General features: G+C 42.0%; 1 protein-coding gene across 1 annotated transcript; it reads left to right on the forward strand.

Annotated features, from left to right (window-relative positions):
* The first annotated feature begins 89 nt into the window (after positions 1-89).
* Positions 90-19,069, forward strand: LOC119733239. Its single transcript, XM_038206826.1, has 8 exons — positions 90-224; positions 637-861; positions 1,333-1,467; positions 11,066-11,275; positions 12,955-13,013; positions 13,707-13,871; positions 14,992-15,059; positions 15,799-19,069. The coding sequence occupies exons 2-7, from the start codon at positions 637-639 to the stop codon at positions 15,011-15,013; spliced, it is 816 nt and encodes a 271-aa protein (XP_038062754.1). The 5' UTR covers positions 90-224; the 3' UTR covers positions 15,014-15,059; positions 15,799-19,069.
* Positions 19,070-19,322: the final 253 nt, after the last annotated feature.

Consider the following 19,322-nt stretch of genomic DNA (forward strand, 5'->3'; position numbering starts at 1 on the left):
CCCCATATATACATGTACACAGACATTTCAGACGAAAGCGTCGGGAATAATTTACAGGTCTGGGAACCAGACTATGATCGAACTTAACCTAATTGAGGGCGTCCTTTCCCAGGGCCAGGCCAGCCATATCCGGCCGCTCGCGTGTACTGTACAAAGTGCAAGTGCAAACCTGTTTGTGTATTTTGACCTCCATCTGTACCTTGACAATCCATCAATACAGAAAGGTAAATATTTCTAACATCATAGGCCTAATCCTTTTGTCATTTTTGTAATTGTGAGTACTAGCCAGTAGCCATGCCAGCATGTTATCTATAGTGGAAACGGTAGGCCTAACCAAAAATTGCTAACGATTCCTTAGCAACCTTGCCATGCTTCTCTTGCTAAGCATAGGCTAGCCCCATAAATGTGGCATATTTACTGGACTGCCTCCGTAAACATAGGCCACACATCCACATGTACAAAAACGTATCGACTTTGCCAAATTTTGATTTTCACATTCACACTTACTTTGAAGGTTTTTTTTGCTTTAGTAGCATTCCAAGACAGAACATACATGTACATGTAAAATAGGTGCATTAACATCATTGCTCTCCATGTTCAACCTTGTAATGATCATTCTGTTTTCTCCAAAACCAGATGTCATCCATAGATATAAAAATTCTGACATCGCCGACACCGAAAGGCCATTCGATGATTGCTCATGGTATTACATCAAAGAACCACATAGTCGAACTTCTGATCTTCGATGATTTGGATCGTCTTCAATCAAAGCTCACACCAGGAAAATACCTGAAGATAACTCAGTATAATGTTACGGAGGAAACAAACAAAACAAAAATAAAGCTCCATCAGAAGTCCAAGGTAAGACATTAATATTAGGCAAAATAAAAAAAAAACATGTTTAGCGTCCTGCCTCTTTGACAAAAAGGAAGGAGGAGGCCCTTTTTTTTTTTTTTTTTTCTTTTCAAAGTGGCCGCCCGACACATTTTTCAAGACAACGCGGCCGGGCTATTTTTCAAGATGGTAACCAGCTTTTTTCAAAATGGCCGCCACTTGAACTCATTGACTATTTCCACAGCTTTATACACGGTATAAAAGTCTAAAAATACGATTTCTTTCGTCAGAGATCGTTACAATTTATCAATTTTTGTCTTTAAAAAAAAAGAAAAAAGGAGGCGGCCTCTAAAAAGGAAGCGGGCGGGGATGCTAAACATGTTTTTTTTTTTACTTCGCCGTACACTCTAAACAACCGTTGAATCTATACAAATCTTTTTTTCAATACAAGACAGATGCTAGTTAATATGTCACTTCTATTCTTATTATTAAACACAGATATTCACAACTAACTCGTTCCCAACTGACAACAGCATCGAGGAAAGCTTCTTCAATGCACCACAAACAAATATCGACGAGGCCAAGACCATGCCAATAAACAGAAGAATCAGCCTGGAAGGCCAAGCAAAAACAGTAAGTACATGTACATGTATGTATACATGAAACACAATCAATTCCACTTCTAAATATACAATCCACTCATATATGAACAAAAAAAAACCAATCCTGGACATTACTCATATGTCCTGGCCAAACATTACACCAAAATATCATTTCAATCTGTCAGGGTCAAATACCAAAGAATTAACCAAGAATCCCATATTGAAAGATGCACAAATGCTTCTTACCCAAGGAAAATATACACATACATGTACATGTGCATACAACTCCATATACAGCTCAACATTAATAATTTACTACTGACATATGATATACAGCACTTGTATTTTGCAATCAAACAATGTTTCCTGGCTCATTTCCATAGAACAAGATCATTTTATTTGGCACCACTTGACCTAATTATCAACTACATTGATGATATTGTGGCGAATCCCGTCCGGGTCAAGTTTGACTCGGTACTGCACAGGCGAGCGGCAGCCCTACAGCACTGTGGGGGAGGTCGTTTGGCAACCATATATCGCCGCGCGCAACACTTTTTCCCGGGGACCCTATGGAGCGGAGATAAATACCAGGCAGAGCAGCGCAGGAACCCAATAATCTGACAAAGAGAGATCACTCAAGAGCCGCGGGGTTTTCCCTTTATTATAACTAAGACGCCTTAATCACTTCAGTTAAGTTGCAGATTCCTTAAGGGATTGCTGTTCCTTAAGGTATAGCCTTGAGGTTCCTTAAGGGTTTCCTGTATCCTTAAGGGATATAATCGAGTTTCCTACTGAGCCTTAGAATTACTGATAGAGAGGTTTATTACTGAAGGCACTTAATAGAAATTATTACTGAATGTGATAACTTGTGGGGAGGTTCAACAATATCGGTCCTGAACTGTGCTCGTCACTAACTTTATCAAATACGTCAGCTTGACATACCCCGCGCTATGAGCTGCTGCAACTAGATTCGGCAAACCGCCGCCGCCACGGACTCTCTGACACGGCTCCGACAGTCCCGCTGTCTCGGACACTCCGATCAGCCTCTCTCACGCTGCTCTGGGATCCGGCGGTCGGTCGCTATACCGCTCCGCCTCGCTGCTACCAGCTCCCACTACACACCAACAGCAACGCTGACGCACACAAGCCTAGCGCCCTACAACAACTCTCTTAGAGCTCCGCCGTCACACGTCTCTTCAGTCCGCTAGCTCCACAGCAACTCTCGCCACGTACACACACGAGGCACAGCGCGCGCAAACAGCTCAAGGTCACCTAAGCAGCCCACTGCGCATGCTCAGCAAGTATGGCACGCCTCAGCGCTATGACGCGCGAAAGCTACAAGCACTCAGGCCAATTTCGTTACACAGCCCCAACCTTAAGTTCGGACCGTCCCGGTCCGTTAAACTGAAAAACAACCAAAACGAAATTAACTGAGGTGCCATCTTATACAATGAAAATATAAAGTTCACTTATACACAAATAAGCACCTTTACCTTTAAGGCTACTGTGGTCTCCTTAAGGAAAATTTAAAGAAAGGTAAGATTCTGAGGTTCCTTAAGGGAGCTCCTTAAGGGAGTGTCCAAAACAAATCACACCTGATACGGCTTTATCAAAAATAGACAAGGATCCACTTTCTCCTTCAGGGAGTTTATACACATGAAATACAATCACAACATACCTCAAGGACGTCTATATAATCAAAAGTAATTACCCTGCTCCTTGAGGGAGTTTACACAAAGATCATCAATAAATACAGTATTCCTTAAGGGAATGCGGTAGCTAATGAAGGCAAGATCGGTCTCTTTTTTTAACAAATATACTCTCTTATAAAACTTTTACACTGTTCCAAAACTAAGTTAGAAACAAGTAATGCTTTAAGTTAAAACAACAATGTTAAACCTTGAGAAAACCTAAACTCTACTTGAGGATGAAACCGGCCGTAAACTCCACATCGTAGGTCCTCTCTACGACCTCTTCAGATACCTTCAACCCATTCTGAAACTGGCTCCTGGTGCTGACCTCCTTCACTTGACGAACATTCCCGGCCATCATCACTTCCAGATCAGCAGTATCGATCGGAGTCGCCCGTCGCCACCCAGGGTTGCCACTACTGACCCTGCATACTCTGGCTCGTGGTGGTTCCTCCAGTGCTGACGTTTTGGCCTGCCCGTGCTGAATATCTGTGGCAGGTGGAAAGGTGCGTTTCCGAAGATCCCCCTCCTGATACCGTAGAGAGCTTCCCTGAAGTGCTCGCCCAAGGTTAACAGAAATAGAGGCGTCGTCGTTGAGGTCTGTTTCCTCCCCGTCGCTAGCTTCTGCCTGGCTATCCTGCCTCATTGACATCATCCCTTGTGGTTTCCCTCCATATACCATCCTGCGTCGCGGCTCCACACTGTCGAGCAGAGACACGGAAGCTGGTGACAAGGATATCCCAGCCACATCATCTATCTCTAACTCCCTGCCAGGTGTCAAGGGGACCTGAGTTTCTTCCTCCTCGGCCTCCTTCTTCTGCGGTTCCCTCGGTGGCTCATCAACACTCTTAGCTTCCGTTCCCATCCCCTTTTCTCCCGAGGGGGCAGCAACAAGACTCGTCTCTTCTTCAGGTTCACCTGACCTCATTGCTCGTTTCTCTTCCTTCTTCCGGCCCTCCTTTGCCGGTCTGTCGACGGTTGCAGTCTCGGGTCTCTTCCTCTTCCGTCCGGAGGGGGCAGAAGAAGTACTTGGTACCTCATCCGAGTCTTCAGACTGCTTTGCTGCTTTTCTTTCCTCTTCCGTCTCAGGGTATACGCTTTTCAGGTCATCCATTCCTGCGGGGTGGTGATTGTGATAGTGCACTCTAAGGTTGTCCTTCCTCCCGTATCTCCTGTCGCATCTTTTGCAGAAGTATAGGAGGCTCTTCTTCTTGTTGTGAGTTCCGAGATGGTTGTCCAGGCTCCTCTTACTGATGAATGTGTCTTCACACTCAGAGCATGCATATACCTTCAAGGTACTCCAGTCCTTTGGCTTCTTCCAACCTGCCTTGGGATCCTCCATCCTCCTTTAAAGAAAGCAAAAGAAACAAAACGAAACAACAGTTACTTCACTGTAGCTACCCAACTTCTTAAGTAGTCCTAGAACTAATCGATCTCCCTTAGATTCCTGAACTATTTACAGATAGCGCTGTGGCTGCCGTCGCTGGCGCAAAGGATTCCTCCTCGCCTGTGCAGGTATTACATGTGTCATGTTCAGGGGTGCAGGTTCTAGGTCAGATCCTGCATTGCCTGCACCTTCAGGTGCTTCCCGATCACACTGTATCTCTGGTACTAAAGTCTGGCTCAGTTCCACTGGGCTACTATCTACTTCTATCTGAGCTTCCTCTCTCTCAGGAATATCTCCTGCAGGTTGCTGCTGCGCTTCCTGTCCCCTGCCGCCCGTCTCTAATATCCAAGACTTCAAAGGCGTGCCTTGGTACGGCTTAAGGCGGTCACAGTGGATAACCTTCATTTTTGCCCCCGGCTTCCGCTGAATCCTTAAGGTTACGTCTGACAGCCTGTTCACTACAAGGTAGGGCCCCTCCCACCTACACATTAACTTTGGCGACACTCCCTTTTTCTTCGCCGGGTTGAACAACCACGCAAACATGCCTACAGCAAAGTTGCCCTGGATTGTGCCCTTGTCATAGTTGAGTTTCTGACGCCTTGCACTTTTCTTCAAGTGTTTTCTAGCCCTGTCATGTGCGCCCTGCATTCTCCTACGCACCACTTTGGCATAGTCCGGTTCCTTCATCTCTTCTGTATCTCCTGCAGGAGGATCCTCCATTGTTAAATCAAGGGGCAGAGAGACTTCCCTCCCGAGCATTAACATATTCGGAGTTTCCCCCGTGGATTCCTGTGGTGTGCTTCGGTACGCAGCCGTTGCATATGGCAACTCCTCATCCCAGTCTTTGTTATTTTTGTGCTCCTTCATGAGCATGGCCACGATATTAACCAGGGTCCGATTAAATCTCTCGACCATCCCGTCGGACTTCGGGTTGTAGGGAGTGGTCCTGGTCTTCTCAACCCCGAGCATCCTACACACCTCAGCTATCAGCCTTGACTCGAAATTTCTCCCTTGGTCGGTATGCAGTGTTTTGGGGACTCCATACCTGCACACGAATTCCTTGATAAACCTGTCCGCGACAGTCGCTGCCTTCTCATCAGGAATGGGGTATGCCTCAAACCACTTGCTGAAGTAGTCCCCAATCACTAGTATATATCGGTTGCCATTTCTTGTCACTGGGAAGGGTCCTGTTATGTCCATTGCCACCCGCTCCATTGGAATTCCCACTAGGTGTTGCTGTACGGGCGCTCTTCTCTTCTTGTTGGGCGACTTCCTCCTAGCGCACACATCACACTCCCGAATGAAAGACCTTATGTCCGCACCCATCCCTTTCCAATAGAATTTGGTGCGCACCTTTGCCATGGTCCGTTTGGTGCCTAAGTGTCCACTCAGTCTCCCTGCATGAAGCTCATGCAGTATCTTTTGTCGGAAATCCTGCGGTACCAACGTTTGCCACTGAACCTCCTTGCCACTATCAGACTCCCAGCGGCGCTGTAAGACGCCGTCCCGAACAGATAATTGTTCCCATCGCAACCAATAGTTCTTATTTGCGCTAGATGTCACGGACAGTGTCTCCCAATCTGGACGAGGTCTTTCTGCCTCCTTAGCTCTGATTACCCACTCCATGGAGCTTTCTCTAAGTTGAGCTTTCCTCCAGTCTTCCAATGTTACCTCTGGCAACACTCCAACCGCACATACCTCTGCTACGCCCTCCTTCACGTCTGCCTGAGCGCCTCCATCACTTAAGGTGGTTTCTCCTCCCTTCAGTGATGTCAAAGGAGCTCTACCCCTTTCCTTCCATATGGTTTCCTCATCTCTACTGGTGTCCCACTCGCCCATCCCGCACTGGGAACAGGGTCGACGGGATAGACTGTCCGCGTTCTGATGAGCTTTCCCCGCTCTATGGATGATTTCGAAATTATACTCCCCGATTAACTGTAGCCATCGTGCTACTTGGCCTGCAGGCTCCCTGAAGTTAATGAGCCACCTTAAGGCTCCATGGTCTGTCCTCACTGTGATTCTTCGTCCATAGATATACGGTCGGAAGTGCCTTAAGAACGTCACCACCGCCAGCAATTCTCTCCTGGTGACGCAGTAATTTTGTTCTGCCTTTTTCAACACTTTACTAGCAAAGGCTATGACCCTCTCCTGGCCATCCTTTCTCTGTGCTAGGACCCCTCCTATCCCTGCGTCACTGGCATCTGTGTCAAGTATCAGCTCTCCATCTGGTTCCGGGTAAGTGAGGACAGGCGAGTCCGTGAGGCGCCTCTTCAATTCCTCGAAGGATGCCTGACATTCATTGGTCCACTGGAAATCCCTGTGTTTTTCCGTAAGCCTGTGCAAAGGCTTCGCCACCGCTGAAAACCCCTCTATAAACCTCCTGTAGTAGGACGCTAGTCCTACAAAGCTGCGAACTTCCTTTACTGTCTTGGGGACTGGCCAATCCCTGACCACCTTGATCTTATCAGGATCAGTGCTAATGCCCTCCGGAGTTACTACATGACCGAGGTAGCGAACTTTCTGTTTGAACAGATCACACTTAGCAGGCTTTAACTTTAATCCTGCGTCTCTCAGGCGCTGCAACACGACCTTCAGTCGACTGAGTTCCTCCAGTATAGTCTTGCCGAACACTATAACATCGTCCAGATACACTAAAAGTGTTTCCCAGTGAAGGCCACTTAATACTCGTTCCATAAGTCTCTCAAACGTCGAAGGCGCGTTGCATAGCCCGAAAGGCATCACACGCCAACTGTAAAGGCCGCCCCTTACTACAAAGGCCGATTTCTCCTGTGCCTCCTCATCCAGGGCCACCTGCCAGTAGCCAGATGCGAGGTCCAGCGTAGAAAACCACTGGGCCCCAGAAAGCGCATCAAGGGAATCATCAATCCTGGGGAATGGGTAGGCATCCTTGATCGTTATGGAATTAAGTCTCCGATAGTCAACGCAGAACCGCTTGCTTCCGTCCTTCTTTTTGACGAGCACTACGTTTGAAGCCCACGGGCTACTTGAGGGTACAATCCTTCCGTCCTTAAGCAAGTCCTGGACTTGCCGATTAATTTCCTCCTGTTCGACTGGAGGAAATCTCCTGGGTCTCTCTCGCATAGGCCTTTTGTCCTCTGTCGTTATATGGTGTTTTACGCATTCCGTGCGTCCAATATCCTCACTACCCTTCGAGAATACATCCTGAAACTCGGTAAGTAATCCTGCCACCTCCGCATGATACTCGGACTTCACTCCCTCGATGCTCCGGTTGAACAAGTCCTGCAGATGTTCAGGCAACCGGTCAGGTCGTCCTCCTTGTATGGGTTGATGTGGTTGCACGTCCTCTTCCGCCACCTGACTAAGCAAACCAGCCATACTGCCGGCCCTAACAACACATACTCTCCTTCCTGGGTTGAAAACCCTTATTGGCAAATTATCTTCCTCGGGCTTTACCAAAAGCCTAGCAACAATCAGCCCCTTAGCCGTCAACTCTGTACTCTCCGCAGGTTCCATTATCCATTATCCCAAGCCCAGTAAACTTCCGAGTCACTCTCCCTGATACAAGTGCTTCGTGCCCTGGTGGCACTGATATGGTCTCTCCTACGACCACCCGGGCACAGAAATTATTGCCCTGTTTATTCACACATTTAATCTTCTGTCCATTCAGGGCAAGGACTAACTCCTGAAAATCTAACCGTCCCCTTGTCGGTAGGAGGTAGTCCATCCCAAGGATTCCATCCATCTCCAATTTGGCAAAGATCGCCCGCACTGGGGAGGTAGTCTTCCCAACTTGAACCTCTAACCACGCTCCACCTATCGTCTCAATGGAGTGACCGTCAGCTCCATACAGTCCTACTCCCTCCGTGCTCAATGTTGGCCTCTGTTCCTTTGGTATCTTGTAGTATACCGCCGTCGAAATTATTGTGTCTGTCGCCCCTGTATCTATTAACATAAGTGTATCTGCTCCCCTCACACGTGCACTCACATAAAGTCCTCCCTTCCTTTTGTCCCTTGAGGGAAGTGTAATCCCCTGAGGTATTCCTCCTATTGTTTGTGGTCCTTTCGAATCGTCAGCCCACCCTTGGACCCCAGGGAAGGCTGTTTGTCGTTTCCCGACTCTACGTTTTGTTCACGTTTGGGTGCTTTACAGTCCCGTGCAATATGTCCCTTTTCCTTGCAACTGTAACACTTGTCGTTCTTTGGTGCAGGACAGTTCCTAGCAAAATGTCCCGAGGCTTTGCAGTTGTAACACACGTCCTGTGTTCTGCCTTTCCATCCCTTTCCAGATCTCGGTCCAGAATCATAACCCACTTGTTTCTCCTGGCTACCCTTACTGATATCCTGTAGCATCGACTGGATTTTTCCCAAGGCTTGTCCCATGGACTCCTGTGTTTCTCTTATCTCTCCCTTCAGTTCCTTCATCGTAATTTCGTCCTTGCCTTCTAGTACTCTAGCAAACTTCCTAGCCTTATCGCTAGTCCTACGATCCTCTGTCTGCAGGAAACTCTGTGTTTGCAACGCCGCCTTGATCGAATCATCAAGGGTGGCAGGCTTTGAACGGAAAATACCCTCCCTGATTTCTCTGTCTTTCACGGCGTCCATGAAGTGTCCCTTCGCCAGTCTCTCTCTACTCTTGTCTGAGAACTCCGGGTACGCCAATGCTGCAAGTTCTATCACACTGGCTCCGAGCTCTTGCAGGGTTTCAGTCTCGCCCTGGCGACGATGACGAAGCTCCATTAGATGGAAATCTGCCTGTTGTCCTGGTCCAAAACGTTGATCTAGTCTGTCCAAAAGATCCTTAAGTGAAAGTTCCTTCCCCTCTGGTTGGCATCCCAGCACCTTCAACGCCTGTCCCTGAAGGCTGGCCGCTAAGAATACAGCAGCCTGGCTGTCCTTCCATCCATTTGCTACGCAACAAGCTTGAAAATGTGCCTTATAGTCCTTCCATGGCACTTTTCCACTGAACCGGTCAGGACAAATATTCGGTCTCCTAATTCTGTCCTCACTTTTCTTAGTTTCCTTCGCGGTTACCAAGGATGTCTCCTCCGTTTGTCTAGTGTTTGCAGGTGTGCCTGGTATCCCTAGTATTGAACTTAAAGTGCTTGAGACAGCAGGAGTTGGGGTGAACAGTTCCGGTGTTTCAGTCCGGCTTATTTCCTTATCCTCGATGATTGATTTCATTTTCTTTACTTGTTCCTCAAGTTCCCGTTTTTCCTTGAGTGCATCCTCGTACATGTTTTCGGCCTGGTGTGCCTCCATCCTCAGAACGTCCAGCTCCTCCTCCATCCATTTATAATCCATCACTGCAGATGCAGTCTCCTGAAAGTGTCACGCCTTATCCCACTTCTGACACCAATGTGGCGAATCCCGTCCGGGTCAAGTTTGACTCGGTACTGCACAGGCGAGCGGCAGCCCTACAGCACTGTGGGGGAGGTCGTTTGGCAACCATATATCGCCGCGCGCAACACTTTTTCCCGGGGACCCTATGGAGCGGAGATAAATACCAGGCAGAGCAGCGCAGGAACCCAATAATCTGACAAAGAGAGATCACTCAAGAGCCGCGGGGTTTTCCCTTTATTATAACTAAGACGCCTTAATCACTTCAGTTAAGTTGCAGATTCCTTAAGGGATTGCTGTTCCTTAAGGTATAGCCTTGAGGTTCCTTAAGGGTTTCCTGTATCCTTAAGGGATATAATCGAGTTTCCTACTGAGCCTTAGAATTACTGATAGAGAGGTTTATTACTGAAGGCACTTAATAGAAATTATTACTGAATGTGATAACTTGTGGGGAGGTTCAACAATATCGGTCCTGAACTGTGCTCGTCACTAACTTTATCAAATACGTCAGCTTGACATACCCCGCGCTATGAGCTGCTGCAACTAGATTCGGCAAACCGCCGCCGCCACGGACTCTCTGACACGGCTCCGACAGTCCCGCTGTCTCGGACACTCCGATCAGCCTCTCTCACGCTGCTCTGGGATCCGGCGGTCGGTCGCTATACCGCTCCGCCTCGCTGCTACCAGCTCCCACTACACACCAACAGCAACGCTGACGCACACAAGCCTAGCGCCCTACAACAACTCTCTTAGAGCTCCGCCGTCACACGTCTCTTCAGTCCGCTAGCTCCACAGCAACTCTCGCCACGTACACACACGAGGCACAGCGCGCGCAAACAGCTCAAGGTCACCTAAGCAGCCCACTGCGCATGTTCAGCAAGTATGGCACGCCTCAGCGCTATGACGCGCGAAAGCTACAAGCACTCAGGCCAATTTCGTTACAATATCAAACTTGTCTCACTTTAATGACATACATGTAACTTAGTCTTTAGCACCCAAATCACAACATCGCAACATAATCTTTCAATAGTACTTACAGATTTATTACTAACATACACCTCAGGTAAACATACATGTACCCCTAACCTTCATTTACTTATCAACCTCTATTACAATACACTTCATATCATTCCCTTCATGAACAACTACAATAATAGCATCCCTTCAAAAACAAACAATTTGTATTTCATGACATTAAGTAACATCAAACTGTACAATATTCTTGTTAACAGGTGTCACCAACAAAATTGGGTGATATGTGGAGGCGTAAGGAAGTGCAACTCATCGATCCACTCACCACAACATCCATTCGTTGCAAATTGTGGGGACCACATACAGATAAAGACATTACAGAAGGATCAATGGTACGGATCACAAACGTTGAAGTCTCAATGTACGAAAATGTGACGAGTGTCAACACAACTCCCGAATCTTTGATCCAGGTGTTACGAAGTCACTTCAAATCCAAGCAGACAACATAACAGACAAAAATTTAAATAAAGGGAAAGGAACACTCAAATGAATGAGGATCGGAATCAAGGAGTTTTTGGAAATGAAATTAGAATTATTTTAATTATTTACAATCCACAAATTAACACACATAAACAAGATTAAATAAGCAGATGGGAAAGCAATTAATTATACATTACAAATCAAGTAAATCATATCATACGGTTGGCCATTGGTGAGAGGGGAGGTACCTCCAGAGGGTGGAACCCTGGACTGCAGTCTGCCGGAAAAGTTCGGAAGTCGCGAGAGAGAGTTCTTTTCATAACGACTTGCGTCTTGATCGGCGACCTCCGAAACCGGGCGCTTGGTGTGATGGACGGTACGGGTGTAGACCGGATCAGGGGAACGATTGTGCTAGCTGACCAGTAGACGAAGTGCCATAGCAGAGGGGCGTGGCACCGGCGGGAACGGTACCAAGACACTGGCCCAAGCCAAGGATAACCAAGTCAGCGGTCAATCTGGCCGTCGTGGTGGTACGGACCGTGCCCCGTGCAGACGGCAACGGGCAAGGCACGGCCAAGTCAGCGGCCTCAGCAAGCCAGACGGTCGGGCAGCATGGCATCGCCGGAGAGCGAGTCCCTTGACCACACCTCAGCAAACTGCAGTTCAGAATCTCCAGAACGGCGAAATTCCAGAGCTTTTAAGTCCGGCAGGGAATTCCAATGTCCATTCCACTGGTAAGGAATGTGGGTTTGACTCCAGCGCGGAGTCCCAATGCGGGACCAAAAGTTCGTTGCAACAAAAGGGGACTATGCAGGACGATCGCGGGCCATTGGCCTAATTTACATGAAGTTAATTTGCTTAAACCTTAAACAATTTACGAATTCTTAACACAGGTAAAAATACAGAAACAACATTGTACAGGCTATTGGTTTTTCAAAAAATTCAATAATCCAAATATAATGACATGATGTGTGACAGTTAAAAGGGTTGAACATCATTGGCTTTTGCTGTAATTTTTAGAAAAAAAATATTTGAAAAGTTAGTGTAATAGATCAAATATTGTTACACTGACATTTTAAAGATTTTGTGTTCAAAAATACTGCAAAAACCAAAGAAACCAAAAATGTTCAAGTATTTTAATTCCTGGACTTCACTAAAGATAGGATGGATCAATTAATAAATGCCTGAAAAAAAATTTAAAAAAAAAACCAACCTAGCTGGCCAATGCCCGTTCATGAACATGTAACCAATAGAAAACAAAATTTGGACTAAAAAATGAGAAAAATTGGAGCAGCAGTTAAAAAATAATCAGGAGCTCTTGCCATGCATTATTAAAATAAACTACATTTGTAAATATTGTAGAAAAAAAAATCACTGTAGTTAATATTTTGAATGATTCCGACAACTTTGCACGTAAATTAAACACAGACAGCAAACATTTGATAAGAATTCTGAACAAAAAGCTTCATTTTGTTCACAACTTAATACATGAAAATAGAAAAATTGAAATGCAACTAAAGAAACTGCAAGTCACAGCATTTTCCCCCAGTAACATAAAAAACTTTTCTTATTGCAATTAGTATATTGGCACATTCAAACTTGTTAATGAAAGTAGTAGTTCATATTTCTTCAAAATGTCCTCAACAAAATTTCATTTATATCTCAACAGGAAATTGACACTCCAGTAGACACAAAAGTTTATGAGATCACAGGATTTGACGCCGATGGGTAAGATCATTTTAAAATTAATTAGTATTGGTTTAATTTTTTTAAAGTTCTAAAAAATCCTATTATGTAGCACACATTTTCAGTAGTTTCACAACTACAGTAATTTATTTAATTCAAGGCCCACAAGTTGAATGTCAATGTCACTATTGCTAAAACAATGGAAATTGTACAATTTTCTTAAGGACACTATCCTTTTAAACAACTAACAACATGCCAGACATATTGCACAAGTATTTTTGTAGGGTAAAGGTGACTTTTTAAAATAACCATGTCCAATTTCAAGATCTTACAATATATTCCCTAACTTGCATGACAAAAAAAGTGGTAAAAATGTTTGCCATAAATTGTCAAATATAAACCATACCTTTCATGTCTTATATTACACTCTGGTAATAAGCCATAGTACTGATCAATGAGATCCTCTTCTCTCTCTCTCTCTCTCTCCCCCCCCCCCCCCTCCATACGTCAACATTAACATAAAATCCTTCTTAAAAAGAAAACATATCAAATACCACAACATTACTTCCCTTGAACCTTGCACAACATTTCCAAAAATTCAATTACCCAAAAATATACTGTTTTCAATCCAAATTAAACTTATTCAATTCAAATAGTTTCTGCTCAAAACCTTTACATGTACAAACTAAAACACTGTACCTGAATCTATTAATAATATGATAATTTGTTCTACAGTGACCCAGCTCAAATAATTACTGACAACGACATCACAATGAACATCACTCTTGCAAAACTGGAAGCACTTGCAGAAGACGATCTTCCCAACTTCCAAGACAGACTTCCTCTCTCCTGCATCATAACTCTAGAACTTGCCACTAAAACAGTTGTCTCCATCATGCCGTAAGTATTATTATTCATCCCAGTGGAAGCCCACAATTACAAACATCATTAAATCCACAGAAAGTGTTCGAAACAATGATCATTTCGTATAACAATGTTGAACTGCCAATATACCTTCTTTTGCAATACCCACATCCCCAATTGCACAAGGACTAGTCATGAAACTTTAGCAAAGGTGGTTAACCATTTAATTCCTTGAGAAAAAAACAGTTATCTATCAGTCATCAACATTCAAACACGATATGACTATGGGTTATTAGATGTTCACAAATATAAATAGCCCAAATAGTTATAACACCCAGCAGAGTTTTTCCCAACAACAATGTTTACTATGATTTGTACATTAAAACCAGGAGCATTCCACTGTATTAACCCAACCTGCAGAGGCTCTTCAACTAAAAATTATCCTGAGTCTGTCAAAAACCAGCAATTTTGTCGAGCAAACAAAGCCCATATCCTAAGTTCATAAAAAAATCCAGAATACACACTGAAGATATCCTGAATCCGCCACAGTCCACCAGCAAACGTCTCGATAATTTCTGGCTGATTCAGGATACAATAGTGGGATAAAAAACACCAGCACGTTTTCCCATAGAGTCTTCAAAATCCATCTACAATTCTGGTGTATTTTGATAGCTAAAAAACATCATACTCGCATGAAAGTTGTGATATGTGTTGTTCCATAATATCTATCGCAATGCACCCATGCATACATAACATAGCGACCCCAACATCGCATTACCTGGATGGGTTATTAACATAATTATATCAGCCCTGCAAAGCATGCTAATAATAATACATTGTAATTTTTAATTATAAAACAAAATATTCCGCTTTAAGATCTACATTTCCCAACCCGGAGGAATGACCCATAACCTAACCCCATACATAACAGATTTCCCTTGCTGCCAATGCGTTACATGCACCAACAAAACAACTTCTATTTGTGGTACTTTTGAGAGCTCAGTGAACAGCACACATAGCAAAGCAATACAGTATAATACTATAATTGCACACAAATACATGTACATCATATATTCCATACACAAATATTCCAGCTACACAGTGATTTCAAAACAAAATTTAATAACTAATGTTTCCTTTTCCCTTCGATCCACAGCAATACAGATGCCGAGATGTAAACATGCAAAGCCATACCAGTAAAACATTCCATGAGATTGGACAATGGTTTGTAACATTTCCACATATTTCTTATCCAGATTCATGTTGTATTGTAGGGTTACAAAAGTTTCGAAAAAATAATGGAAACAGATAGTGTCTTAATAAGACATATTCAAAATAGCACTAAAGAATACGCCAAGAAACATGCGTTTTTGAAATTTGAAATGACTCATTCAAGCTGCTATAGTTGAGATGCTCATACAACCTACTAGAAACAGTCATTTTAGCAACCTTAGCAACAACCGTGATATAACATACATACCTACATGAATAATTCTTAAGAAAATCAGGATTCATGATCAGCTTTCAAAAATACTGCTAGGTCTCACTACAGTACCATTCAAAGAATCTGAAAACAAATATGAAGCAAAAGATACATTGACCTTGGCAAGGCATTTGGTCACTCATTGCTTCTCCCCACCGAGGAGTAAATGCGTACCTATTAAGGCAGATCTGATTATTGTGATGAATTAGCTTCCTTGCGCCTAACAGGCTGCATCGAGCTGCATACAACCCAGAAAACTGAGATGGTATAAGGAATGTTTAATTGGCGCAATGATTAGGGGTAATAATAATGTAAAGCGCTTTAATCTTAGTTAAAAGTGCTAAACATGTATATATGAACCTGTTATTATTATTAGTAGTAGTATTATTAACAATCTCAGCAAATATTCTTTCCCATATTAACTATTAATTACATATGTTCTAATTTTCTTTTCGGTTTTTTCTTTCTTTTATATGTTAGATCCAGCCTTTCAAAGAAGCTACTTGCCATCCATTCCTCACTAAATCATCAAACCAGAGCTGTGTGAGCATTCCCTTCATAAATTAGAAAAGTTTGATCATCCATGACGTTTCAATAAAACATGTACATCAAGGAAAAACTAGAAACATAGCATTTAAAAAAAAAATGCTTAGTCTTCAAGTTGAGGACTTGTACATATTTTTTAGAGTATTATTTATACATCTTTAAACATATATTGAGATTTTATACTAACACAAAAAGTTGTGCTCAATTATAACCAATTAGGAGCATTTTGTTACAGTTCTTATTGTTTTCCTATATTACTTACGAACATCATGTTATATGCATATACTGTAGTCACTTTTGTATCATTAAGATTATTTACTTCTCATCTTTAGTAAGCTAGACATCGCTACTTCACATGTATACAGCTTTAGAACTTGCTCATTTTCTTTCGACCAGATGTACTTGTACTAATCATAAATGAAGAACAATCTTCATATTATTTTCAAATTAAACAAAATTGCATACAACATCGGTAAAATGTTTGATAAACCTGACTAGGCAGCCTTAACCAAACATTCCTACTACTTACCTTGAACAACCAAGAAATCGTTGCAGAAACACACCAAATGGTGCCACTTCCCAAATATCATCCTAGCAGTTTCACCAAAGGTTGACTTTTATGGTAAATACCCAAAACCACCAAACAAAAATCAATGAAAATGCTGCCTTTGCTAAAGTAAACGTGCAGATAGGAGTTTATACGAGTTTATACATTTACCACATTTACACTTGCTGTAATTTTCAGAAATAGATTGATGTCAGAAGTACACATTTCATAGAAGATATTTTTTGCTCATTTATTTAAAATGTTGATTCAACACAAACCAAGAAAACCAATCATTGTTAACATACAATAATATTTTGTGACCCCACTTTCAATGAAAAACAACAATTTATATGCACCAAAAAATGTAAAGTCAAAGAACCAGTCTAATTATCATGTTCCCATTCAAACATGTCTACATGTAATTTCATTTTAAACAAACAATGACTGTGTTTCATCCTACCATGGATCCTCTACTCATGGACAAATGATTTCCAAAAATTCTGGTTAGAGATAAGATAATGACATGAGCAAATATAAAACATGCAATGCACTTGCACAAGACTGCAGTCTGCACAACAATTCTGTAGTAAAATTTCTATCAAAACTCCCATGATTGGGTTTCATGTATGGCACACACATCAAGTCTCATGCAAAAGCTCAGATGACTCATTCATTCTTGTGTAGAGGATCCATGGTTATATAAATACACCGGCCTTATCCTCAACCCCTATCAAACCCATTTAATTACAGTCATGCATCACTGCACAATTGTCAATTAATGAAATTGTATACAACCTTCCTTGTTCAAAAAAGAGATAGACATGATTTCCAATTGCTATAATTTTGCTCTTAAGTATTAAACTGATGTCTTCCCATGATAACTAATAGCCATGAGAATAATTCCAATACCAACTGCAACACTTTTCACAACTAAAAAAATCGTCTCAAGTTACCACCTCACATAAATTCAATGAAGTTAGCATAACAACTTTATCACGCTGTCCACAAATGCTCTTCACTCAATTGATAATTGTGCAATGTGCATGACTGATATCAAATGAAACTTTAAATAACATGCATTACAAAGCAATAATTCCAAGGACAAAACAACAATTTGGAAATAATTGATATAAATGGAATATACACATGTACACACATCAACAAACAAAACAATCTAATATTTACAAAATACCTTACAAAGATGTTGATAAATAACAGTTTTAAGTACCCAGAAAAATTATGGCACCTGGTATCGAAACATTTACAAGAAATATGATATTTCATATACATTTCAAACAGTAGTCAGCTTACCTTGGTTGGAAAAAACCTAACTACATGTATTATTAAACTTCAGCCCCAAATTTACAATATTTTCAGTCCAAATTTCGTTCGCTATTGGTTACACATTATGAACAGGTGCAAAGCAGCTACACTGGTTCCCTTACCTTACTATTACCCCAACCTATAAATTGCTCCATTTCATCTTTAGTGGAGTCAGACAATTTGACTGCTTGACTATTACTATTTTTCCTTGTCACTTTTCAACACAAATCTTCTTATATATCAGTGAAACAACATTAGATCTATAACGCTCACCCAACCCTCAAATAGTTCATTTCTGAAAATTACAGCAAAATCCAATGATGTACATTCCCTTTAATAATGAAACACCCCGGCACAGAATTCCTCACGAAATCATTACAGCACAGCTTGATGATCAGCATTTCTTCAGAAATTAAAAGTGTTTAATCATCTATGATTTATATGTATGAAAATAATACATCAAAGAAAACTAGAAACATAACATTAAAAAAAAACTTGCTTAGTCTCCAAGTTGACGACTTGTACATATTAATGCAGTATTTTTAAAACATCTTTAGACATGTATTTAGATTTTATACTAACACATTACAACCCATTTCGGGCGATTACTTACTGTTCATATTGTTTTCAATATTACTAATGTACAACATCTTATATATACACATACTCACTTTTGTATCATTAAGATTATTTACTTCTCATCTTCAGTAAGCTAGACATCGCTACCATACATGTATACAGCTTTAGAACTTGCTTATTTGGTTTAGACCAGTGGTACTTGTACTAGTCATAAATGGAGAACAATCTTCATATTATTTTTTAAATTTACATAACTACATACAACATATTGGTCATATTTTCGATATATCCTGACTAAACAGACTTGACCAAACATTCCTAGTTCTTACCTTAAACAACCAAAAGGTCGTTACTGTATACAACTTCATAAGTAAAACAAGAAACACACTTAACGATACCTCTTGCAACTATTATCCCAGCAGTTTCTCCAATAGTTCGGATTTTTTTGTTTAATACCCAAAAGCACCAAAGACAAATCAGTGAAATGACCATTTACACAGCACTATAGTTAACTCATGTACATGTAATATCACATCAGCTATATAACCCCAAATGACCTGGGATCATTGAAATGCTCAACTGGCTTATTTTGAAAAAAAAATGTATATAGTATATGAAAAAGTGTATCCTTTTAGACGCTACCATATATAATACAACCTATGATATCTTTAACATTTCATTTTACCTTTTCTGGCACATTAGCCTACATGCCTAATAAAAGAAAAAACAATCCTGTTGACGGGATTGTGACTTTCAATCATTCGTATTCTTTGACTCGATCTTATTCTTTAACTTCGAAACACTTCACTAACATCCTACAGCGGTCTGTTTTTATAATGCTATTCATTAAGTAAACATTATTCCCATATGATTGTCCTTTCTATTAAACCCGCTTTTCTTCACTTCATTTTGTCTCTGATGGGATACATCCTACCCAACAAAACAAAATTCACCAATCTTACTAAAACATCCAGCCCTTTCCAACAATTCCAATCCGATCGACTGAATA

The sequence above is a fragment of the Patiria miniata genome, unplaced genomic scaffold (genome assembly GCF_015706575.1).
Source record: "Patiria miniata isolate m_02_andy unplaced genomic scaffold, ASM1570657v1 HiC_scaffold_25, whole genome shotgun sequence".
Taxonomy (NCBI): domain Eukaryota; kingdom Metazoa; phylum Echinodermata; class Asteroidea; order Valvatida; family Asterinidae; genus Patiria; species Patiria miniata.

Excerpts from the sequence above, each read along its gene's own strand:
- LOC119733239 (XM_038206826.1), top strand. The coding sequence starts at position 637 with ATGTCATCCATAGATATAAAAATTCTGACATCGCCGACACCGAAAGGC. Across the intron at positions 1,468-11,065 it reads TGGAAGGCCAAGCAAAAACA|GTGTCACCAACAAAATTGGG; the intron begins GTAAGTACATGT and ends TCTTGTTAACAG. Across the intron at positions 11,276-12,954 it reads CTCCCGAATCTTTGATCCAG|GAAATTGACACTCCAGTAGA; the intron begins GTGTTACGAAGT and ends ATATCTCAACAG.